Below are 27,671 nucleotides of genomic sequence, written 5' to 3'. Positions count from 1 at the left end.
TTTTGTTGTATCCACTGAACTTGATTAGGTGTACATGATAAATGCATATAATGTGTTGTTCAACAACAAATGATCTTCTTCAGTTAACAACACTGCTGATGTTAAAGGGGAACTTTGGTATTTTTAAACCTGGAACCTATAAATACACTAGCAGTGTTTTTACAGAATATTATGTCACAGTAAAGATATAAAATGTCCTCACCTCATTATTTTATCCTATTAAACATTTATGTGACACAGCCATAAGCCTTTTTTCAGTCCACAAAACACATAACCCCTCCAACAGCCCTGCAAGGGTAAAGAGACGCTCCACTGTTCCACAGCCAGGATGAGACCCGCCATGCTCCTTCTGGATCTGAGGTTCGACAATCTTTAATCTCCCCACCGAGGACATGTTGGTAGGGTTCAGGTGTTCCTCAAAGTGCTCCTTTCACCACTCGACAATAACCTTAGTCTGTGTCCACAGTTCTCCTCCCATGTTGACCACAGGCTGAGCCCTGCCCTGCCCTCCTTTTCTAAATCGTCTCACTGCCAGAAGTTCCTTTAGGCCACCCGGAAGTCCATAATCTCCCAGATTTCTTCCCCCACCCAGGTTTTTGCTTTGGCCACCGCTGCAGCTGCAGCGCTTCTGCCTACCTGTGCCCATCTGCGGTTTGTGAAGCCAGGCCTGTAAGGTGTCCTTCTTCAGCTTGAAAAAAGTCATAGTATAAGATATAAGTAATAAAAAGTCATGGTATAATATGTTGAAAGACAGTCATAAAAAGCCATAGTATTGTACGTCAAAAAATAAAAATGTCATGGTGTAGTTTAGTATGTCAGGACAAAAGTAGTGCGCATGGTGGGGTTGTTAAATTCCCGGTTTGGAAGGTGGCAAAGCTGGGTTCAAGTCCTCACCAGTGTCCAGAACACCAGCATGTTTGAAGAGACAGGAGGTGGAGTTGATGAAACAAAAAAACAGACATTTTTATGATTTTTTTTATTTTTATAACTCTGCACTCATCTCGGGAGAAAAGAAGAGAAGGGTGACAATCATTTGCATCACATTCACATACATGTGCCTACTACTACTGCTACTACTACTGTGACTACAACATGCTGTCTCAAAGTGTTGATGAGCGAGTTTAATTTTAGGGCGCTTTGAGCCGATTGAGGGTCGCACAGGAAAAGAGTACAATATTTGACATACTACAACCTTTTCCAACGTACTATAATATGACTTTTAATGAATTATTCAACATGCTATACTATGACTTTATTCAACATGCTATACTATGACTTTATTCAACATGCTATACTATGACTTTATTCAACATGCTATACTATAACTTTATTCAACATGCTATACTATGACTTTATTCAACATGCTATACTATGACTTTATTCAACATGCTATACTATAACTTTATTCAACATGCTATACTATGACTTTATTCAACATGCTATACTATGACTTTATTCAACATGCTATACTATGACTTTATTCAACATGCTATACTATGACTTTATTCAACATGCTATACTATGACTTTATTCAACATGCTATACTATGACTTTATTCAACATGCTATATATGCTATGACGTCTTTGACACAGTATACTACTTTCGGCATAATATACAATTACCTTTCATGAATTTTTCGATATGCTATACTATGACTTTTTTGACACAGTATACTATGACTTTTATCCGACATACTATACTATGACTTTTATTTGACATACTATACTATGACTTTTTTTGACACGGTATACTTTGACTTTTATTTTACAATATGACTTTTTTACGCATATTTTCGTCATGCTTTACTATGACTTTTTTACGACATTTTTGAACTATTATACTATGATTTTTATTTGACAATTCTATGCTATGGCTTTTTGTGACATGCTTTTCTATCTCTTTTTATGACTTTTTTACAACATGCTATACTATGAAATTTTATGACATACTATATTATACACTACTTTTTTTTAGCATACTTAGCTGTGGCAATTTTATGGTACGTTTTCGGGCAGACATTTTCTGACTCTTTTATAGCATACTAAAGCCTCAAACCCTGAACCCTCAGGGACTTACTGACGTCACCTGGTAAGTGGTGAGAGACTGAGGGCTTGAAATGGTGTAAATACAAATGGGACAGCACTTTGCTGCAACACATCACGTTACTATGAAAACGACAAAAAATATGATGTATAATTGTGGGTATTTATTTTATACTTTGTACTCCCTGATTTGAACGTCTTCCAGGCTCTTTCCTCACAAGATGAGGTCATTTCATATAATATATTTACTCGTTTTTGTCAAAACAGATTCAATGACAAAATCAAATATTTGTTGAATAAATAAATAAATGTCCTCTGATTTCATGTGTTTTTATGTTCCATCTTTAACCCTTAATGTTTCTGAGTAAATTTAATATGGCAGGCTGAACACACGTGTGCCGTCCTCTTTGTTTACCTTTTTTTTTTTTACGTCTCTCTCTCTCTCCCTCCCTCCCTCTTCACTTCAGGCCTCAGATCCTCCACAAAGAGGACCAGAGAGGAGGACTACAGGGAGTCATCGCCCTCCACTTCAGGCCTCAGCTTCCTCACACACAGAAGCTACTGGCAGTCGGCTGAAGACAGCGACTCGGATTGAAACCGACAGCCTGTTTGCTGCAGGATTGTAAAACCTTTACCTTTGGCAGGACTGATAAAGCGCCAGGCAGCCTTCCCTCGCATCTGGCGGGGTTGGTGATAGGTAGCATCCTGCAGCAGAGCTGTTAAATATCTCTTCTTTGTTGATTTTCCTTTTGAATACGAGTTGATGCTAGATGCAGAAACCAGAGGTAAGTTAACAGTGAATGGTTGTTATTCTATTGTGTATTTTTCTTTATAAAGTATAGATGTCTTTACAAGACAAAGGTAAGTCAACACTTAATAACAACATTAACACAAGTCGCCACAAAGTCTCACTTAACAGTTATTCAGTCATTCTTTTTTTCATAGTTGGGTGACGGTGGCTATATCAGAAACATGTATGGTAATAATTACTAACATTAAGAAAAAGTCTCAGTCTCTTTTACTCAGGTATCGATGGCTGTAACAGACCTTCAGGATGTTACACATTGCACCAACCTCCTCAAGAAGCAACGCGGAAGACTCAACATCCAGGATCTCCTTGACGACAGAGAAGATGTGTTTACTCCAGACCAGATGAGAAGGATGGAGGAGTACAGGACCTGATGAGAAGGATGGAGGACTACAGGACCAGATGGAGAACAGCGGTCTCCTTTCTTTCAGTGGGCTGAGTAAGTAATCCCTCACTAAGACTACAAGTATCAGTAATAAGATTCCATTATTGGAGGCCAGAGTCAACACAACAATGTAAAAGTTGTATAGTTAAGTTTAAAGTATTCATCTCTTGTGTTTGTGTCTCACAGGACAGGACTCCTCTGGGCTTTTGTCTCACTCCTGAGGCAGCTGAGAGTGGACGTCAACCAACCCATCATCCCAGGAAGACCCAGACCCACCACAGACCACTGAACCACTCTCAGCACCCCAGTGAGTCCAAGACCCAGTGAGTGCGGTGACGTCCTCCCTGCCAACACCACCCGCTCCACCCACCAGCCGAGAGGACGAGGAGCATCCCGTCCCCACCGGCACAGAGGACATAGTTTGTCTCCGTCTGCTTCTTCTGTGCTGGTGGGTTTGGGAAGCTCCTCGCACACAGGAAGTTGTCAGCAGATCTTTGCATCTGATCAGAAGTCAAGAAGACAGACGCTTCAGGCTGAACGAGAAATAATAATTCTAAAAGCTTTAAGGTATTTAATTTGCCACATAAATTACAGTATGTAAATGTAAACTGTACGTACAGAATGTAAACTGTTAATCTCCTGAACATTTCAATGAAATAAATGTCCATCAAAATTTAAAAAGTATTATTTTTTTGATATCTGGTCATAAATCTAACCAAAAAGGTGGTTACTTTTTTTTTTTGTGTATGGTATATATACTTGCTTTACATACTTTACAATGACATTTTATGACACACTATTATTTTTTTATTGCATACTATATTATATTTTTCATGACATTTTTATGGCACATTTTAGGGCACACTTTAACTCTTATGGCATATTATGTCAACATCTATTTCTTACATATTTGTGTCATACTGTACTAAGATATTTTTAACGATATTTCTTTGATATACTTTGACGGTTTTCTGGCTTAATATATTTTGAAATTTTTAATATACTATACTATCATATGGTATGGCATACTATATTTGTATTCCAATTTTATTGTGTCACATTACATATTTTACAATTACATTTATTATGACATACTTACTGAAAATCAAGACAATATTTCACTCCACTGGTGTTCCCTTACTCGTCCAGCATCCTGTGCTTCTCTGATCTGGTCTCAGAGGCAGCTGAGCTGGTTTTTATGTCATGCTATGCTAAACATTTTCATGACATAAAGGACAATTACTTTGTAAGGACATACTTTGCTATGACTATTTGTGACATTATTCAATACTTTTTTTTTTTTTTTTTTTACATACTACACTGATTTTTTCATGACTTTTCGACATACTATACTGTCTCGTCGATGAATTTTTTTGGACAGAAGAAAGACTAATATCTCCTTTCCATAATGTTGTCAGACACCCATAATCACAATATGATTATGATTATAGTGGACATAAATGGACAGTGTTCCACTTCATGATATGCCTACATTGCAGCCTGTTTAGCGCCCACAGGTTACAGCATTCTCTCTCAATACTGGACCAATTTAAAAAAATATATATCAAAGTTACTCTTTAACTCGCTTAATCATTCCAACAATGTAAAACAAATACACAGAGGGTACTCACACATGAGCAGCAGGGAATATTTATTATAAAACAAATGTCAACCCTCAATGATATAAATATATTAGAAACACTAAGGAAATAATTCTTAAATATAGTCACATATAATTACTGCCAGGGATTTTAAACCTTGATTTTTCTGATCCCTTGGGACACATGGATTGTGAAATAAAACAGTCACATCATTTGTTGGTAAATCAGTAAAATAGGAAGGTCTAGACGCATTGTATGATCTGTCACTAAGTGGTCACCCATGGTAGACCAGACAGTGGGGTTGACAGCATATAGTAAAATATCGCAATATTTTTTTAATGCCACTCATCTTGTAACACCTTAATCAAACAGACACCAATCTAATGAGGATGTTCCCTTAAAATTACACCAAATAGCACAAAATCAACAACGTATAATCAGCATGAAGCTTTTATTTAGCAACAATAGAAATTCTGTTTTGATACCCAAAAGACTGATAACAGAAAAAACTAAAACCTAGAGCAGCTATCGACAACATGAGAAAAGGAATATTCAGTGCTCAATTGTGAAGGAGGTAAGGCTTGCATAGTTATAGAGATGCACATGCATTTATTGTGATAGCTGAATTTGAAATACATTATTATAACAGCTAATTAAACTTACAGTAACTATGGCAAGACTTTTACACACACACAAATCTATAGGTGCAGAGCTAGTGTCCCTGGATCAGTACAGTTAGAAATAAATGCTACTGTGTTCACAGAGTCGGGTAGACTTATGTGCAATGCTGTTATCAATACATATCTATACAATACATAGTTTCAGACTTAATGCTATATTCTAAACAATTATTGATAATGTCATTGATGTGGTACTAGCCACAGTACACTTGTCAGATGTGGTAACATTTTACTTGCCATCATCTTTGCAGCAGATTATGCAAACATTTAAACACTATATAAATATGCACCTGTTCCTAAGTGGTCTATTTGAATACTTTGTACTGCATTTTAGCATGCACAAGTACAATCAGTGTCGGAGTTAAATAAACGTCTAATCGATGTGCTCAGAATGCATAATCATGCCCTCCATTGTAGCTGTTTGTAGCTCTGTGGCATGGTACGGTCTGTGCACTGACGCTCATGAGTAAAATGTTTCCACACCGACAACACACATTTTATATTTGTAAAAAATATACATTCTCATTTTACTCATGAGCGTCAGTGCACAGACCGTACCATACGTTAGTGGCCAAGAACCACAATTAATAAGCTTAAGAGGTTTTGTGCTTCACTGTTCACACACATCTATAAAGAAGAATATATGCCACTGGTGTTCACTCAGTGTTTTACTGCCTTTTGACTGCTTTAAGACATTTTTCAAGCATATTTCCTCGACCCTATCTGCCGTTCTGTATTGGCTCTGTGACATTGTTGCATGCCCTTGCACAAACCGCAGTAGAGATAAAGTCCAAAAACGTAATAAAAGTAGAACTCCATGTGTATGGTATTTTTGTGTATTTCTACTTATTAGTAGATGTCAGGCAGGTGAGTGTAGTTCCTCTCCCAGTAGCCATTCAAGTAGAGCCAATCCTGAGCTTTGTTGTGAGGGTTTTGTCCTTGCTGAAACCACCTGCAGAACAATGAGAAGATCTATTTAATAGGAGTGCAGCAGTGAGGATAAGAGGGAGATATAAAAGAATCACGGCAAATCAAAACACACACTAAAAGCATAATGTTGCTAGTCCACCTTGTTCAAACTAAATATTGAGTATTAAACACTAGTGTCTTCGTGACTGCTAGTGTCTTGACAAATGCATTCAATAACACACAGTTGCAGTTGTGAATTTTGTCCTGAGGAGGGTGGTGTAGTGCAGCACTTCACACCAGACAAAAAACAGCAAGAAGGCAAAGCTTTGAACCAAACCTTGGGCCAAGGGAAGCGTTCCTTCGCAATTATAATAAAGGGGATGGCATATAGTTGATGACACAACACAATAGGGACGCAATTAGTAAAACAAATTAGGAGTGGAGCAATGACAGTACATCATATTACCCACTAACTAACCTTGTTTTCCATTCATCTGTTGATTTGGTGCGATTTTTCCGAGCCATTCTCTGTTTTTCCTCAAGTCTCTTCTTCTCTGAACTTGCCAAATCTATAAAAGGCATGGTTATAGCACCTTGAACACTGCATAGATAGTATTTCAGCTGGTTGTGACGTAATAGGGAAACAAGTCAAGGCCAAACACTGTACCTATATCTCCATTCTCCATGGCGCGAATGTCAGGTCTGAAGCGACTGTCTGTTGGGGGAGTAACTCCCTCCACGCTCTTGTCCTGCTCATTTAGGTGCATGGCAAATGTGGAGAATGCATAGAACTGCCAGAGAGACAATTACATTACTACAGAATTTCAACTGTCTAAAAAGGACAAGAGACAACAAAATAACAATACCTATCACAGGCTGCTATGCCTGATATTTCTTTTTATAATTCACAATATGTTCTCCTTCCACCTCTCCTGTCTTGTCCTACCTTGGCTGAGTTGTCTGGTCGTGGCGTTATCTTCCAGATGAGCTCACTGCCTGGGATGACCTGGACTGTCTCAGCATCAGGTGGAGGCATCTCTTCTGGCTCCTCATCCACACTGCCCTGGGACAACAGATACACAAACAGCCAAGTTTAACTTGAACCAAATGGAGGCAGAACACAGGTGATGTTGAAAGCACTAAAGCTGAATACCCGTTTGTTGTCTTTCTTTTCATCCGAATTCTTTTTGTCAGTCTTTTTGTGGGCATCAAAAGTACCGGGATCTACCGTGTATAGGGATTCAGTCCATTTGCCATATATTGCATATAGCTTCTTTTTGCTGCAAAAAAGAAGAGAAAACACGGTTAATAATACACAGCTTTGGCTGCCTTTGATATTTGATACATCGCTGAGCCTTACTGTTTTGACAATACTGATTATTAGAACTACTGACAAACTGGTCACATCACAATACAAATGACAATGTAGTAATTTATGACACATTCACATACATATTAAACATCAGATGAATAATGAAATCATTAAAAATGAAATGAAGAAGACACCTTTTATCTAGGATGTATCCCTCCACTTCATGTAGCTCTTTCCCAAAGAGGCCACAGGGCTTGAACATCATGCTGCATCTCTCTCCGGTCCTGCCACAGAATGACAGACTGTTTACTAATTCTCTTTCACTATTCTCCTTCTGCGAACTGAGGCTTTCAAACATTAATTATCCTGCTCCTCTACTCCAATGGCAACTGTCCCAGTTCCGCTCCCATGATCAATAAGCAGAATCTGAATGTAGATCAACACCCCACTGCAGAGAGAAAGATATTCACGCACCAGAGTCTCTGTGCATGCAAATGCACCAGGCGAGAATGCCAAACAGACACACAGAACAGCACAAAGACAATAGAATTTCTATTACTTGTGATTGATCACTTCCACGCTGCCATACTGCTCAATCCAAAGCTGACCGACAATGATGTTGTGGACACAACAGGTGGGGTTTGTCCAGGTGTAGGCTTCATTATATCTGCAGAGGCAACGAAGCAAAAGGTAGATACAAAAAGTAGCGTGAGATGACGCTACCTCAAAAAGGAATCACATTTTTGCAAAGAAGTCTTGGACTGTGCACTCACTTGGGCAGCTCCAGTGTGATGAGGCCCTTGGGCTCAGCTTCTATGCTCTTTCCCCAAAACTTAAGTTTCGGGTAGATGGAGCCATGGAAGACAAAATCCTCATTGAGGCCCTCAGCCTGAAAGGCACTGACTGGAGGGTGATGGCTTACTTGCTCTGACACCCACCTGAAGCCTAAATCTTCTCTGATGGAGAACAGGGACATGTTCAGTATGGACATTATGAGATAAATCGTCACTAAATACAGAATGTTTTGTGTAAAGGTGTGCTCATGAAACATAGTTGTGCATTTAAGGTACTGTCTTACCTGACGAGCTCATAGGTCTCCCCCAGTAGTGGGTTAAAGGGTTTCCCAGTCCTCTCCCACTGCGACGCTACAGCAGACACAGCAAATGCTGCAACACACTACAGGGCATTGATGTATTGTTAACCAAATTACAGGTAACTAATTCCATATTTGATAATGATAGAAATTAGAATACATTAGAATAACTATTGTGTCCCACAATAGTATGTCAGTGTTTGTTTTTCCAAAAGAAAAAAAAGAAAAAAAGAAAATAGAGATATAGATAGAGATATAGATAGAGAGATAGATAACAATGATACAGCACATTATAAAAGGCTCTAAACTAACATTACAGTACTATTTGATAACAAAAGACATCCCTTTGGAGATTAGCCATTTGATTTGTATCTATGTTTTTACTTAAGAAAGTTAACTTTGCATTGTGGTACCTTCATCCTCTCGACAGAGTCTGTTGTGGCATTGGCCTGGTGGATGAGGTAGGTGTGCTCCATGTATTCTGTTAACCGCTGAAGGAAACTCAGAGGCTCATTAAATATCACAGGCATGGCAATCTTTGACAACTCCTGAAAAAGATGTTAGAGAAGATACACGGAACCGTGAGGACACAGACTTCCAGAGTTACCAGTTTATTAGGTATAGCTCTAAAATGTAATACAATTCAATACTACAGAGTTAAATCCCATCTTTGTAAAGCACATATATGGTGTATAATTCATTGACAAATTTATATACAGTTAGATATAACAATATCAGAAGTAACAATAGTTATTCTGGTGTTTAAGATATTTATATCTGTATACAGGTGTATACACAACATTCACAGTTTAATTCAATGTTTGGTGGTATTGCAAGCTGACAATATTTCAATATATTCAATTGTAATATCAATCGTTTGCCTGACATGCATGCACAAACCCAATGCAGTGGTTTGCAATATTAGAAAAAAAGACTTAAGATAATTCACATATCTTAAATCAAGAAATGAATAATGACTATATTACTCAAGCCATAAGTTAAGGACTAAGAACAAAAACTAATTACTAACTTTTAGTCTTCATTCTACACGCTTACTTTAAAAAATATCAAGTGAGTCACTAATTTTTCTGCCAACAGCACGTTAAAACAACAAATAAAAGGGTAAATCAGTCAAATGAGAAAAGTCTGTTCTCACCATGCCAATGCATTTTTTCAGGATACTCCAGATGCTGACGTCATTCCTCGAGAACATGGGAGTCGGTAGAGATGTTCTGTAGGAAAGCAGAATAAAGAGAGGGGGACTCACAATCACTATGAGAGAGAATTACAATAATGAAAAGGATTAAACTTGGGAATCAATGGGGAAGCGTTGGATTGTTTATTTTGTGTCAGCTGTGCAATTCATAGAAAACAAAAACTGATGCCTGAGGGCATGTCATCTGGTCTTCGACACACTCAAAAGGATTTGCTTTTATAATATGTCACTGAACACATGTCCAACATCTACAATTATTGGGGAAACCACATATTAAAACCATTAACTTATACCATTTAAACGCTGCAGAGCAGACTGCATAGCTTGAAGAACCGTTTGGTACAAAGTCATCTGACACCTGTAAGCTAATGAGCGTTCAGCTGGTCTGGTCAAGCCTCATGCAATACCCATGAACGGATGTAAAACTGCAGTATGTGCGTGTTGTTTTTCTAGACGCATTCTTTAAATTGATCTTTCTGCATGTGAAGCTTGGCTCATGAACACTTCTCACTTAAAGATAATTGCACTTGCTCTTAAGATGAATTGTGATTGAACTTTCTCTTGTCTTAACTTCTCCACATGCAGCTGCTTTCCTACTCCCTCTCACAAACTTAGCCTTTGCTGCTTGAATAAATCTGGTCTGTGGTGTGACCGAGTTTATTTTCCAGCCTTGAGAGGACTGTTTTACAGGTATGCTTGCTGGAGGCAGATGGTGTCCTTGTTTAAAACCGAGTGCTGAAGCAACTACACAAATAAAAGCCATTATGTCAGCTAAACAAACTAAAAAAAGTAGGTACAGGCTTACTCCATCTGTAGGATGAGCAGCTCAGTGATGCATGGCAGACTATACTTCTGGCCTAATTTGTGTCTAGCCTTGGCCCCAAAATCTATCTTTCTATAAAGGGAGAGCAAGGGACTCTCAATCTTTCAGAAATAGAGATAAAGTAAAACTTTTAAACAAAACTGTGTTGTTCAGCAGAGGATACTGAAACACAAGCAAACCCTTAGAGTGAGGCCAGATTATCTATACATGTCTTACAGCCAACACTGTCAGTAATAATCATTGTTACATGTATGAAAAGAATACAGTACACTACTGTATATTTGTGACCTCAAATTAAAGACATTTGCTCATTTTGGAGAGAATCTATGGACGGGTAGTTGTTATAAATATGAGAGGAAAATGTTAAAAAACTAGATGTAGTCCTATCTACAGACTACCAGGGACAGCAGTATCTTTGAATGACAAGAGTAATAAACAGACACTGCATACATCTTTAATGCACAACACGCGTGCACACACGCACGCACGCAAATTGAGATAGTTAGCCAGCCAGTGCCCTTTCCTCCAACTCCTATACTGAGCCAGCACATGCTGAATTATTCATGGATCACTTGTTGGATTAAAGAAGAGAGGCCAAGCTAGAATCAGCATTCACAGAAATGAAAGAAATTGTCAAATCTTCACAAAAAAAAAAAAAAAAAAAAAGAGAAAAAAACCTCACAAAACCCCAAGCGCTATGCTGGTTATTCGCTTGGAGAGTTGGATCTGTCAGGAAAAACAAAACAGGCTATTCTCTGTAGATTGGGTGCTCAAACAAAAACACCTGACTACAAAAACAGACAGGAGTGGAGAGGTGGTATCCCATTTCATCAACTGTGCTTTTTACTATCCTCTCTCTGAATGAGGTCTGCAACCGGTCATCAGGCACGCATACTAAAAAGTCACGTTTAATATTCATTGTAGTTGCTCTGCGATGTGAAGTCATACACTACTGAATCCTGCCATCAGCTGTGACAATCATCTTAAAGCCTAGCACATAATAAACAGCAGACAGGTTGTTCGAAAAAAGAGCACTTGGCATGGCTGACTTTACATTTCCACTCGTTCCACTTTGCCATCATTTAAGCCAGTAAACAAGCATGGCATCATAACTGGAGCGTGTCCCACCTGTGCGTCTCGACTCCATTGTGCTGGTTGCCATGGTTACCCTCCCCTGACATTCCGGTAGGCCCCCCGAGAGCGCTGGGATGGCGGAGGCTGCTGAGAAGGGGGGCGTCTCTCCCCTCGTCCTCTTCACAGGAGTAACTGGCCACAGACAGGAAGCCGCTCACTGAGAGCTCCGAATCCGACTCTGGGGGAGGACGACAAGGGGCAGATCCCAGGTCATGCCAAAAACACACACACGAACATACAGGTTCAAGTGGCCTGCTCAGAAAGCTGCAGCCTGAACAGCACAAAATAAGTATTTGCGCTCGAGTTCCTCTCTAACTTCCCCCTCCCTGCTGACAGCCAAACCCCACAAGAGGATTGTGTTCCAATGAGAGGCCACGATGAGGCTTCATTTCCTCCAACATTGTTTGCTCTGTGCCTGCTGGATGCTGCTCCTCCTCTGTCAGTGACATTACAGGTACTGTCACATGCACAAAGGGAGGGGAGAACAGTGTGTGTACACTATGATGGAGGAGTGTTAATGCTCGTTGCCAGAGATTAGTGCTTATTGTAAGTACATGTACTTCCATAATAAATAAGGTATTGACAAAAAACTTTCAGTGAAAGACATAACGGCTATATGTACAGTCTTTGAGGCTTTACAGACTTAACTCAGCTTGCGAAAATTATCATGTATATGCTGAGCAGAGTTCAGTGTCTACAGACAGAGTGTCACTGGCTAGAAGATAACTCAGGGCGATCAATGAATAATGCAATGATTCCTGAGAAAGCTTTGTCCATAGTGCACAGACATGTTGTAGAAGGAAGTCTGGTGTAAATAATCACCATGGGGAGGCTTTTGGGTAAACGAAGAAGCAAACTTTGTAAGATCGATTTTATTAAATGTTGTTGAATCAAATACTGTACAAGGTAAACAGAGTGCAGTCAACAGTGTCAAATTATCTTTTTCAACTGCTGATGAATTGTATTATAAAAAACTAAAGCAGTAAGAGTGTCAGGCCCGCTAATCACTATCCCATTACCCTTGAGTAGAAGACAAGAGGACATTTGCAGCAGTGTCTGGGCAATCTCAGCGACAGAGAGCCAAAGATGTGTCAATGTGACACACATGCACGCATGCGCCCACACACACAGTAAAGCTGTATTTCTTAACTATGCGAATTAGGCTATGAGGGAAGTGAGAACTGAAAACTGTGATGCTAGATACAGGTTAAAATGTTTAAAGTTGCCCTGTAGAGCTTTCCTGTAAACAAACAAAGTTATGCTTACATTCAGTGCTCTTCAAAATGAATCGTCTTTATCATTGAGGACTGGCAAACTTATTCTGGATGATTAAATGCCTTAATGTTTAAAATTGGGCATTGTTTACATCTGTTTGCAAGCATATACTATTCTTCTTCCGTGCCCCACTTCTTTGCACTTTACCGTCATTATTTGTCATACTAAGTCGCCTGCTCGTTCGCGCACATGCACAATTCAAACAAAACGGGACCCACTCTAAAAGCTTTGCCCCATAGCGCTACTAGAGGAGAAAAACTCCACACAATACCTTAAAAAGGATTGGGGGCCTTTGAGTTGAGTGTTTTTTTCTCATGAACCAGACTGAAGGACTATTTCACTGCAACTATGTCATGGTACATGTACTACTACTACTACTACTACTACTACTACTACTACTACTACTACTACTACTACTACTACTACAACAGTGTCAAGTGTGAAGTTCTTCACACCACAGGCCACGCATTTGGCCCGTTCTGAACAGGCATATTTTGAACGGCACTGCACTAGTTTGTCTAATTCATGATGAGTCCAAGACCCTGTATTAAGAACAAGATAACTCCAGTAAGATATTAACTTCTTGATTACTTAACTAAGTTTCCACCAGCAGCTGCTGACCTGACACAGCATCATAGAAGTCATCTTCAGTAGTGAGGGCGCTGAGGGTAGACAACCTCCTGCTCTTGCACAGAGAGTGCTTGAGTTTGTGTTGTTCAGTTGCTAATGTCTGCAGGGCCTCTGTCAGAGCTTTGTTCTTCTCCACCTCCTGCTCGAATTTCAGGCTCCACACCTGCAAACATCAGACACAGGGTTAAGCAAATGAAGTGAATATGCCCATGTTGGATCACACACACACACACACACACACACACACACACACACACACACACACACACACACACACACACATATATATACACATATATATATACACACATATCTATATATATATATATATATATATATATATACATATACATATATATATATATATGTGTATATACACACATATATATATATATACATATATATATATATGTGTATATACACATATATATATATATATACATATACATACATACATACATATATATATATAGATATATTTTTAATATATATTAAATATATATATATATATATATATATATATATATATAGAATTTATATATTAAATATATAGACAGTTGTGATTGACTGGTGGTTTGATCGATATGAAGGTGCTTCTATAGCTGCGAGAGAGAGAGAGAGAGAGAGAGAGAGAGAGAGAGAGAGAGAGAGAGAGAGAGAGAGAGAGAGAGAGAGAGAGAGAGAGAGAGAGAGAGAGAGAGAGAGAAGAAAGTCTTTGTTCTAACTCTGTCCACATATCTAGTTTCCTTCAGTCAGAACCAAACACCCCGGTCTCTGAGAGCTCTGTGGCCCAGGATTGAGTGTCCCTTCAGGGCAACCTGAGCCAGGCCACTGTAAGACAGACCGGATCAGTGTTTCCTATTGTCGAACACGTCTGTTGTTCGTCCCGTACTAACTAAACAGAAGACAGGAAACTTAACAAAAATCCACTAATCCTACCAATAATTAAGTAGAATGAGATAATGGCTAAAACACATGCTTTTTTTTTTTTAACAAAGAAAACTGCAAGTGCATTTCCAAACTTGCATTATGATGATGAAGTATAATAAAAGGACAACAAGCATTCACAAAGCAAATAAGGTGCATTGAAAATAGCACAGCCTCCCCGGATGAAAACGTGTCACCTTGGGGAAGGCAGCAGAGTGAAACAGGAGCTTGTAAATCAGACTGTTAATGTGAGCCTGCAAAGCAGAGCCAATGCCTACTATTGGAGATGAAAAGTTCATCCTCACTTAAACTGCCTGAAGGACTATCAGTTGTGTGCACAGTCATGCACAAAGAAACACCTGTCAAAGCATCTGCTGATGTGCTCAAGGTGGGCTATAATTCATTCAAGTGTGTTCCCTTTCAGATATGGAGCCAAAACCATCACGGGAACAATGTTTTCAGTGATCACCACCGTGGAGATTTTATGTGATCAACAAGGTCAACAAGTTAATTTAAAAAGATGTTCATGATCTGTGATATTACCATTAAACTAACAAATGTGAAATGCACCCTGCTGTGTACGATTTTGTTGAAGTAGTGCTGATTTTACTGAGACTTTTGGAAATCATAAGTACTAAATCATAATATAATATATTATTAAAAAAAAATGTATTTGGATAATTACCCTGAGTGTATTTCACAAACATATACTGCTTCAGACTCTTGTGTGGTGGAGATCAGCCACACTTGATGGATGAGGCAGTGAAAACACTGAGGGACATATATTTACCAATTTGCTGATTGTTTTTTTTGCTGCTGATCCGGCCTTTTGTAATGAATATTGATTGATTCCAACCCATGCATAGTCGATCAAGGCACCCCAATACCAGCTAAGGGGTATTTATGTAAATACATTACCAAATTGCATAATGTAAACCCGATTTGTTTTGAACCCCAGACTTGACAAAACTTCAATATACACAGAGTCCATGAAGGTGAGAATGACATTACAGTCATTTAGCAGACGCTTTTATCTAAAGCAACTTACAATTCAGTATATCTATACACCGTGCTCAAGGACACATTGACATGAGACTAGCAGAGCAGAAGCCGGGGAATGAACCGACAACCCTCTGAATGAAAGGCAGCCCTGCTCTCCACTTAGCCAGGGTCACCCCAGAATGACTGATGTGCAACAACATGCAGATCCCATCTCTGCAATGCAATGCAATAAAACACCTCTGGTCAAAACAGTTCTATAGCTACATTAAGTTTATCCAAACTGAAGCATCTATTACCTTGCTACATATCACCCCATTTCTACAAATACACAAATTTGATGTACCCAAAAACAATCACAATAAAAGTTATCTATAAGCATTTTATATAGACCTGTATCCTTGTATGCAATACGATTGCTAAAATTGTGTCAGAAGCTCTAATAGTACGTCTTTCCACCAAGGTTCAACAGCTGCCTGCCACAGTCAACGACACATTTCACACCTTCACTCTTGCTGTCATCACACTTGCTATGTTCAGCCCCTGTAGGCCATGTTCTGTGTGGAAATAGAAATACAGTTCAGTGTAGAGGTTTAGATTCTGTTCTGTGATGTTCAATTCTTATTTGAGAAACCCACTAAAAATCTCTGTGATTCTCCCTCCAACTGTAAGCTCAATCCATTCATATAGATATAGAAAAGTCTGGCAAGTTAATGTGTCCAATCAACAACAGAACACTAACAGTAGCTAATGAGATCTATTTCACATATCAAATGTGTGCCAATAAAAGATGTCCTTTCATGCCCCAAATTAATTCATGGCCCTTATTATATGCATGGCGTAGAGAGTAAATGAGCTCGATGTGCAGGAGCCTGTATTAACACTCCTTGTCCCAGCCACTTGGCTTAAGAGCCCATCCAGGAACAGAACATTTTGTTGTGTAACTAGCCCAGCCGGCTCTTTCGCTCGCACAGCATCCTCTCGCCTGAGCACAAACAGCGCTATTTTAAGCCCTGCTGAGGCTGTGTGCTGTAGCTGGAGCCTGGGAGGGAAGCTTCTCCTTGGCCAACACCCCATAGGGAAGAAATTTAACTTTGTTCTAACATGTTGCTCTCTCTGCTGAAGGGGAAGCAAATCCCAAAGGCAGATGCATTATAGCTCTATACAGTACTCTGCAATTAATGTTACCAACTGTATTTGTAGATCATGACTATATGATGGCTGGGAGCTAAGCAACTAAAAAAAATATTAGAGTGTGACGCAAGTACCGGTGCGGCATAGGGATGCAGTACCAATTACACAGGAATACTCCCAAGTATCTCTCTCTGTACATACACTCCCTTGGCTAAAAGATAATCCGAAAAAGATAAGGTTGAATATACATTTCTTCGTCTTATCTAGATCTCGTATGACCCTGTATGAACTGAAAAAGAAGGACGTCAGTGCAGGGGACCAACACAAACATTAAGCTGTGCCCAGTGAAGTCCCTCCTGGGTGAGGGATGGCAGACAGCAGGTCAGTTACCTATGTGGCCACAGTTAATGTAAAGGTCAAACGGTACTTTGTGCTCTCTCTCCAATCCCCAAAGGTTTGAAAGGCAATCTGATTTCTTACAGGCTGTAGACAAAAAAAAGGTTATGAATGGCTGCAGAGGAAAAAAAAAAAAAAAAGGATACTATGCTGCCACTCTCCTGCCTTCAGAGCAATACAAACTGTCAGACATGCTTATCTGTGTGTCACCACTAAGTGGTTTCATGCTGTAAGCCTCAATTTGTTTTCTTGACAGGTGTGGAGGCCTGCTGCCTGAAAAAAACTCCACCAAAAGGTTGGGTTTTATAAATCTGTGTTGTGTGAATGAGAGTTAGCGGCACAGATCTCCGTGTATTCAACCACTAGTCATACTGTATGAACCTGGCAATCTCAGTAGCATTCTATATTTCTGCAGCTGCAGCTGACATGGGTCAGACGACATACACTGCAATTGCTATTAATCATGGTTCTCTATTTCACATCTGCCCAGACATCAAAGTGCAACAGCATGTGACTGCTGTATGTCATGTGCTGTAGACTACGAATGTGTAAGTGGCAGCAATAGAGGAATCTAAGACAGGACAATGGGAGTGGGATTAGAGTTAATGCTGCTTAATACAGCCAATCTCAGCAGTGTAGAAATTATAATCCAGTTAGTACATGTAGTAGAACCAGTTTAGCATGAGACCAGTGTCTTAATGTCTTAACAAGCATGCTACATACGTTTGTTAATACATTTCCCTCTTATTAGGTCATCCGGTCGTCAGAATATAATTTAGTGTCCATTGTTGTGACACTTGGCAATAACTTTGCAATACTTCTTGGGTGACGAGACTGCAATACATTTTCTCAACCTCCCAGTGATAACGGCGTTGGGTTATTCTTTGAGACAGGACAACAGCTGTTGCTAAATTACACTGAAACTATTTGGTTTGGCAACATCACTGTGTAAACAGGCTACATTTGGGCATCGTTGTGCAGTGTTCCAGCTGACTTTGAAAGCAGCATTTTATTGCATCCAATGGAAAACACACACACACACACACACACACACACACACACACACACACACACACACACACACACACACACACACACACACACACACACACACACACACACACACACACACACACACACTCTCTCCATATTATAATCGTAATTCCTTCTTTGCTAATGGTTTTACAAGACAAGAGGTGTAGTATACACTATACTGTAACCAGCAACCAATAGCCAAAGTCTAAGAATTTCAGTTTGGTATTTTGACAGAGTGCCAATTTCAAATGAATCGGTAATGAGGGGGAAAAAAAGAGTGAGACGAATTCATGATCTCTCAGTTCTTAATTTAGGTGTTGCATTACAGTTAAACACAAAAGAGCAACTGCCGTGTTAAAATGGTTAAACCCACAATCTTTTTCTTAAAAGCTTGACTTTGAGTACTACCATATCAAACTAATCCTCAATGTAATTTAATGTCTCTCTTACTTTGACAGAATTTATGACATTATGAAATGATTTCAGCAAAAAGATGCAATTAGCAGTGTAGCACTCAGCACCACTTCAAACAAGCTCAATTTCACACTCTGAATTCACATCATTAAATCCATAAGAATGACTTTTGCATATTGATGAATAGCTTTCGCCTATGCCAACGCTTCAGACCAACTGTCAAATCAGCAACATACTAAAAACATCCGATGACATGCAGTCCATGCCAAACTTCAAACACTTCACACTACAGTAAGTCATCAGGGACCAGCCCACTGCATACACAGACAGTAAAAAAAAAACACTGAGATACAGGAAGAAACTAAAAGAACAATTGCTTGGTTTGTACCTGTGCAGATACTGGACGAGTATGCTGTCACCGTCTCCCTTTTCTCCTGTGCTCGGATGCTGTGGCATGTGGAAGTGTGCCTGCAAGCGTGTATTTTCACTGTGTGAGGGTTAATGCATGCATCGCCAGCTGAGCCTGTGAATATGCTCGCGCTTCAGTTGCTTTGCTCAATGCACAGCCTTTCCCCAGAGCGGGAGTGTGTGGATCCAAGTCTAGGGGTGTGTGTGTGTGTGTGTGTGTGTGTGTGTGTGTGTGTGTGTGTGTGTGTGTGTGTGTGTGTGTGTGTGTGTGTGTGTACGCTGATCTGCAAGCTGAATGCACACCTAAGCGTAAAAGCGGATCTTGCCTGTGTCCTTCCACACTGTTCCATTGCTCCCCCCACCCCACCCACAGCACAGCCATTGGGACAGGTGGACAGGGACACAAACTTCAAACCTGATTGGTATGAATTACCTAACATAAAGAGGAGGAGCTTTGGGATTTTGTAATCATTCAATATTATATATTCAGCCAATAGGAGCACAGCACGTGGGTGAGGGTACGGGAATCAATGAGAAGAATATTCATACATGCTCAGTTGGTTGCAGCTAATCTAAAATGAAAACTAGCCTCCAAAACAATTAAATCAAGTGCGAGATTGCCAATAATTAGATTTTAGCAAAGTTTCAAATCGCATACTTTTTACTTTAAGTACAGACTGCAGCTACCCTGTTGTATACAGTATGCATACCATTAGGACACACTACTTTGTCATAACATTGCATTGTGAATGAATTGCGATTGTGGGTCGGAATAGTCCAAAAAAAGCATACTGACTTGCATACCAAAATGCGACCGGATGCAGTAGGACATCCTGGTATACTGCATCTGACATATATGATAATAATGCATTGGGACACACCAAATCTTTTTCTGGTATACTAAATATGGTAGTATGAGTAGAGGATCGCACAGTAGATCCAATTTAAATGTCAAATTTCTGCATCACAAGAGCAACACTGTTCACACATTCATAACATTCATAACAATAATACAGTGTTTAATGACATTTTTATGATTCTGTTAGGAATGGTATGATGGTGGACAATACAACCCAAAGGCTACTGTATTTTGTGTGGCGTTTGTTAGATTGCTCAACCGTGTACAAGCTGATACAGGCTTGATTAAGATAATGAAGATATTTCATACCTCCTCCTGTTTTGACAGCAGCTCCAGGCACAGATGGAGAGCAGCACAGGTTTCACTGGAGAGCTCACTGGTCTCTTTGGCTTTCAGTAAAAGAGGGGCAGCCAGTGCTTTTGAAAAACATAAAATATATATATATATATATATATATATATATATATATATATATATATATATATATATATATATATATATATATATATATATATATATATATTCAATGCATATGTATAAATTGGGCTGCAACTAAAGATTATTTTTTTAATATTGATTAATTTGCTGACTATATTTTTCATGATTTATCAACTTATCATTTAGTCTCCAAAATGTCAGAAAATAGTTAAAAGAATGCACAGCAAAGTCTTCAAAGTGGATGTTTGTCAAACCAACAATCCACAACCCAACGATTTGCAACGTACAAATCATTGGGTTGTGAAATAAAACAGAACATTCTCACATTTGAGAAACAGGAAACTGAATATTTTGTAATGTTTCTATGCTAAATAGACAATTAAAGGGTTAGGCCACTGTGTCAATCATTTTGGCTCGTGACTTTATATCCAAGCAATACCTACTTGCGACCCCGTTATGATTTGTGTAGCTGAAAAGTTTCAGTCCTTTGGGGTTTACTCTTGAGGGGTCTCGACCCCCAGATTGGGAACCACAGGGTTAAGGTAAGGTTTACTAGAATTGTTTGCAATTAATTTTCTATCCATTGACTAAACAATTAATCTGCTCATCTTCTCAACACTGGTATAAAACTACTAAAAGGTTAAATACGGTGAACACTGAATTGACAACAGTGATACAAGACCAATTCCAGGACTCCTACCACAATTCTCCTCATTCTTCACCATCGATAGAAATATCGACAGTTCACTCTCCAATTTCTGCTGGGAAGCGCTGGCTGCCTGAAAGAGCACAGGACGAGAGAGACACTTACACATTGAACCCTCCTTACTCCCTAAATAGCACTTCCTTCCTATTGTCACCTAATAAAATACCTCATTAAAAAAGGTCCAAACTTAATCTTACCTGAAGGGCTTGTGACAGATTCCTCACCGTCACGTCACCGTCACCGTCACCTTCTGGATCACTGATAATCTGTTCCTCGGTGCAGTGGCGTGTGCTGTAGGACGAATGTGCCTCAAAAGCATCCAACCATCTCTGTGTGGACAAATATCAGAAACATTTAACGCCATCCACCCTCGCAGATACGCCGACTGTCAAATCAGTCAGGTTGTTCAATGAAGGGGTGAAGCAACAGCACAGAAGGTGAATCTTATCTCACTTTTCTTGTTGCCACTGAATTTGTCTTTGAGGAGACCTTAAAATTATGTACAGTGTCATCAAAGCACCTGAGCATGAAGAAGCAATGATCCCATGGTTTGACCTAGAACGACAGAATTAAATTACTTACAGGAACGCTTGCTGCACTAGATGTCAAACATCACCATCTCAAGTACGATGTAATCACAACTGAAAGATCGGAGGACGACCGTGTATAGTTATGAAGGTTAATCAATTACAATGAGCCTCTGATCTCTACTACCTACCATGCAGTAGGCTTGTGCTAGGGACTTACAGCCCTGTTTTCTGACACCAGCCATCGCATCTGCCCTGTATAGAGAACCGGATGAGAGAGAGCACATAAACAAAAGGCATTTCCACATGGACACATACACGGTTTAAAATAAAACACAGGAGTAATGTACATACAGTACAGTAGTAGTAGTGAAAGCTTGGGGAACTAATACTGATGCCTCCATCTCAAACAAGAAATATTTGGAGGAAACGGGATTCGCTTTTATTTCAGCTACTTCAGGTGACAAAGCATCGTCTGGTTAAAGGCAGCTTTTTTACGGACATCAAATGTTGAGTGATGGAGTAGCAAGAAAGAAACTTCTACCATGACAAACAGCCTGCATACAGATTAAGAAAACGGCAAACATATGAAGTTATCTCACTGTCTGGGATACCAGGAGAGAGTTCCATTCTCAATGGTCACCCAGTGGGAGCGCCATCCAAGAAAGCGTGAACTCTGTCACAGACACATGAAGTCAACAACAGATAAACTATGTATAAATATAACATATTGTAAATATATCAAAAAATATATCACATTTTAATTTACATATCTTAAAGTTATGTATTACTAATCTTTTTAAATAATATTCCAAAATAAACTAAAGCATTCACAGATAACACTTAAAAGACATGAAATACAAACAATACAAAAACAAAGTACAATAACGAATAAAGGCTCTGAAGGGAAAAAAGTAAAGTCTATAGCATCAAGTCTGGAGGAGTCTGAACAAAAACATTGCCTGACATATTAGGAGTAGAAAAGAATACACTTCAACATCTGGGTACCTTCCAAAGAGGGCCTTCAATCTTCTGCACCCCACTGCTCACATCCTTTGTGGGGGAAAGAAATAATGATTCTCAGACTTGTGTACAGACACAGCCTGATTGACAGTGTTGAAGACTTTTTGAGACCAGAAACACTAAACTCAGTTCTAACTTCGGATGGTGGCTCAGTGTGGGAGGAGCCCTCATGGGACCTCTCCATGACTGTGCTTTGTGGGTGTGACTTTTTGGCCGTCATCACCATTCATATCTATAATTGTTTACAAGAGCACAAAGTTCTTCATAGAGGTAGCCTCTTGATTTTTACACCTGGTGTTATATTTATCTTTTAAAAATGTTAAGAATTATGTCCTCAATGTTTGTTTGTTTTCTCATGTTATGGGAAAAATTATATTTGATATGAATAAGAGTATTTTTGAAGGTGTATCAGAGTTTGCGTCAACACTAATACTGATACTGCCAAAAGATAAAGGAGTGACGATAATAAGGCATGTGCTTAGAATTCCTTAGATATAGCTATCCAGTGTTCCAAACAATAGAATGATCATAACATACAGTTGTGGTCAAAAGTTTACATACACTTGTAAAGAACATAATGTCATGGCTCTCTTGAGTTTCCCCGTTATTTCTACAACTCTGATTTTTCTCTGATAGAGTGATTGGAACAGATACTTCTTTGTCACAAAAAACATTCATGAAGTTTGGTTCTTTCATGACTTTATTATGGGTTAACAGAAAAAGTGATCAAATCTGCTGGGTCAAAAATATACATACAGCAGTGCTAATATTTGGTTACATGTCCCTTGGCCATTTTCACTTCAATTAGGCTCTTTTGGTAGCCATCCACAAGCTTCTGGCAAGCTTCTCGTTGAATCTTTGACCACTCCTCTTGACAGAATTGGTGCAGTTCAGTTAAATTTGATGGCTTTCTGACATGGACTTGTTTCTTCAGCATTGTCCACATGTTCTCAATGGGATTTAAGTCAGGACTTTGGGAAGGCCATTCTAAAACCCTAATTCTAGCCTGATTTAGCCATCCCATTACCACTTTTGATGTGTGTTTGGGGTCATTGTCCTGTTGGAACACCCAACTGCGTCCAAGACCCAACCTTCGGGCTGATGATTTTAGGTTATCTTGAAGAATTTGAAGGTAATCCTCCTCCTTCATTATCCCATTTACTCTCTGTAAAGCACCAGTTCCATTGGCAGCAAAACAGCCCCACAGCATAATACTACCACCACCGTGCTTGACGGTAGGGATGGTGTTCTTGGGGTTAAAGGCCTCACCTTTTCTCCTCCAAACATATTGCTGGACATTGTGGCCAAACAGCTCGATTTTTGTTTCGTCTGACCACAGAACTTTCCTCCAGAAGGTCTTATCTTTGTCCATGTGATCAGCAGCAAACTTCAGTCGAGCCTTAAGGTGCCGCTTTTGGAGCAAGGGCTTCCTTCTTGCACGGCAGCCTCTCAGTCCATGGAGATGCAAAACACGCTTGACTGTGGACACTGACACCTGTGTTCCAGCAGCTTCTAATTCTTGGCAGATCTGCTTTTTGGTGGTTCTCGGTTGACTCTTCACCCTCCTGACCAATTTTCTCTCAGCAGCAGGTGATAGCTTGCGTTTTCTTCCTGATCGTGGCAGTGACAAAACAGTGCCATGCACTTTATACTTACAAACAATTGTTTGCACTGTTGCTCTTGGGACCTGCAGCTGCTTTGAAATGGCTCCAAGTGACTTTCCTGACTTGTTCAAGTCAATGATTCGCTTTTTCAGATCCATGCTGAGCTCCGTTGACTTTCCCATTGTAGCGTTTGTGGGCGTTTGTATCCAATGAGCCCTATTTAAATGGCCTCAGAGAAGTCACCGGCTGTAGTCACTCATAATCACTCACAAGAAGTTAAGAGGCCATGCTATGAAGCTCATTTCATTGACACAACTTTCTAAGTCACCAAAATTGCTAATTCATGTTGCTGTATGTATATTTTTGACCCAGCAGATTTTGTCACTTTTTCTGTTAACCCATAATAAAGTCATGAAAGAACCAAACTTCATGAATGTTTTTTGTGAGAAAGAAGTATCTGTTCCAATCACTCTATCAGAGAAAAATCAGAGTTGTAGAAATAACTGGAAACTCAAGAGAGCCATGACATTATGTTCTTTACAAGTGTATGTAAACTTTTGACCACAACTGTACCCGACTTGGACTTGTGACTTCACTTGGACTCTAGATATAAGATTTGAGACTTGACTTGGATTTGCAAAACATTACTTGAGCGCTTCTCTGGCTGGGACTATAGCATATGAAGAAGTAGGTGGGCTGCAGTGACTAACCTGTAGTGGGTCAGGATCAGCGTGGTTGGCACAATGTAATTATAGAACTATGGCTATAATTACATCGTTTTTTGTATTACAGTGAAACCTGCATAGTTTCAGAGATAAATAATACATCTTCTAATTTACTTAATAGCTTAGTGCCTTTCTTTAATTTTCACCATGACTGTGCAAAGCTCTAAATTGAAGCTGTGCCAGGCTTATCAGACATCCAATAAGAGCTGGACTCTGAAGGACCACTGGCTTTCAAGGTGTTTTCTCCAGTCACTGGGCCTCAAGGGAACATGGATAGTGATGTGTGAAAAGAGAAAATGCAGAAACATAGTTCTGTGCACCTATATTTAAGACAGTTATTTTTCCAAAAAGAGAAAATGCCTGAAACATCCATTCTGTGATTTAGGTGCTAGACACAAAAACAGTTGACATTCAGTGCAAAGAAAAAAGTGATTATATCAAAGAGAGCCCAAAAGTAGATTTTTTTTTATCTCCTGGGAAACATGAATAAACTTCATTGAAATCTGTTCATTAGATTTTGATATTTCCCAAGCTACATATGGTGAGGCCAAAGGATCACCAAAATAATTAGGAATCATCCTCTGTGGACCATGACACAAATACCAAACTTCAAAGCAATCTGGTGTAGAGTTGATGGTTTAGTTCAATAGACGGACTGAATGACATCGACTCATAGTTCATGCACTCGTCTTTTTTTTTTCTTTCTTTTTAACATAAAAAAAAAAGAGGTGGGAAAATCAGGTATTGTACCTTGATTCATGTACCTACCACACATACTTAAAGGGGTGATAATAAACGACTTATCTGCTCTTACCTTGTCCTGATAGGCTGCTAGAGTCAATCTCAGTTCATCGCTGCGGACCAGGTCTAATGCTGTCTGATCTGCAAAACAATAAACCATCATATAATACCCAGGATCAAAAATAGCAGAACAAACTGCAGCATCTATAAATATATTCCTTAAAAACAAATTGTGAATCTAAATTCACGGTTGCAAACATATTTCACAAATTAGTCAGAATAATAAAAGGATGATGTTCAAAGTTAAGTGACATACCAGTGTTGTTTTTAGTACTGGGGCTGGCTCCAGACTTGAGCAACTTTATAATGCACTGCTTCTGCCCCCTGTAGGCTGCACAGTGTAAGGGCGTATTCCCAACTTGGTCCCTGCAGTGAATATCTGGAGCTTCTTTTCCACTGAGCTGAAGCACAGAAGACAGTTAAACAACAGAAAACAACTTAAAGCAGAAGACACAGACAATAACCTCTTTACACATCTAACTGCAATGGGAACTCATCTACATACAAGTATCCCAGTTAAGCCAGTGGCACAATACACAGAAAAAAAAAAGAGACTCAAACTTCAGTCTGAGCATCAGACGGGTCAGACTCTTGGCAAATATGTTGAACATGTTGACTAGAATCTGAACAAAAATGATTGTAATTCAGTAGCATGTATTTTAACAATCTCAGAGGCAGCAAAATCCTGTGAAAAGCACTGTTTTATTGTGTGAATTATTCTTTTTAAGTAAGAAAGATAGTGTCAAAGTGTTATATATTCTGCAACATTCTTAGAAAGGTCAGAGGCGAACCAGTTTAGACAGAGTGGTGATGTCCCCCTCTCTGGCTGCTTCCAGAAGCTTCTCCTCCCGCCGCCTCGTCTCTCTTCTCCCTGCAGCTGCACAAATCAAACATTTATTGAGAACATGAGCCGCTGATCCACAGTATTGAAAAGCCATCAGCAATTATAAAAAAAAAAAAAACTCCCATCATTTCATACCCTCCAGCATTGTTTTGACTTCATCATCCTCTGTGACATCTTTGGGGATTTCAGCTGTTCCGTTGATTATGTTGGAACAGGCGTCGTACCGCAGCAGCAACAAAACAATCTCCTTAAGCAAGGAAACAATAAAAATCTGACCATCAACTGTCATCAATCAAAAGCGTCAATGGGAAATATTTGGTGGAGTCTGTGAAAGTGACTGCAGCTGAAATTAGTTTGGCAGACAAAAAGCTTGAACGCAAACAGCAACTGTCATTCATTATAATAGGCCTAAATGAGCGAGGAAGGAATGGTTTGGTGTTTGTTTGTTTTTTACCTTTCTTCCAGTACAGGCTGCTTTGTGTAGAGGTGTGTCACCCATGTTATTCTGCAAATTTGCATCTGCACCTGCCTGCAAAAATGTGTTCAGCAAATTTGGCTGCAAATACACTGGACATACACAGAGTAATAATGAACAACTGTCACCTTGAGTAACTCCTCCACAGCATCCCTGTGTCCAAAGTAACAGGCCAGATGGAGGGGGGTCCATCCCGAGATGGCTTTAGACTTCGCTACGGGGACAGAAAGGAACATGAGAGCTCTCCTCGCGCACACCTGAGGTCATGCAAGTCGGCGCGTAATGGCGTCTTCTCTTCACTTACATCTGCAGTTGATGTTGAGAGAGCTGCTTTGGTTGATTCTCGACTCAAGGAGCCTCTGAATATCAGCACAGTTTCCCTCTTTAGCACTGAGTAAAAGCTTTGTCTCAAGTGTGTATGCCTCCATAACCACTTCACTTCCTTTA

General features: G+C 39.5%; 1 protein-coding gene across 1 annotated transcript; it reads right to left on the bottom strand.

Moving 5' to 3' along the window:
* Positions 1–4,910: 4,910 nt before the first annotated feature.
* Positions 4,911–26,847, bottom strand: LOC137865993 (oxysterol-binding protein-related protein 2-like). Its single transcript, XM_068701604.1, has 23 exons — positions 26,697–26,847; positions 26,162–26,306; positions 25,919–25,986; positions 22,761–22,805; positions 22,355–22,428; positions 21,944–22,007; positions 21,679–21,780; positions 21,423–21,554; positions 21,220–21,298; positions 20,391–20,497; positions 13,901–14,072; positions 11,999–12,182; positions 9,988–10,063; positions 9,245–9,379; positions 8,817–8,914; positions 8,512–8,694; positions 8,298–8,405; positions 7,933–8,022; positions 7,580–7,706; positions 7,373–7,489; positions 7,094–7,217; positions 6,905–6,995; positions 4,911–6,469 (listed from the first exon to the last, which is right to left on the bottom strand). Exons 1-23 carry the CDS (start codon positions 26,841–26,843, stop codon positions 6,367–6,369), a joined length of 2,571 nt encoding a protein of 856 aa, XP_068557705.1. The 5' UTR covers positions 26,844–26,847; the 3' UTR covers positions 4,911–6,366.
* Positions 26,848–27,671: the final 824 nt, after the last annotated feature.

Source organism: Cebidichthys violaceus, unplaced genomic scaffold (assembly GCF_023349555.1).
Source record: "Cebidichthys violaceus isolate CVI_PGR_0920_01 unplaced genomic scaffold, fCebVio1.0.p SCAF_8, whole genome shotgun sequence".
NCBI classification, from domain to species: domain Eukaryota; kingdom Metazoa; phylum Chordata; class Actinopteri; order Perciformes; family Stichaeidae; genus Cebidichthys; species Cebidichthys violaceus.
This window is presented reverse-complemented; position numbering and strand designations above follow the sequence as displayed.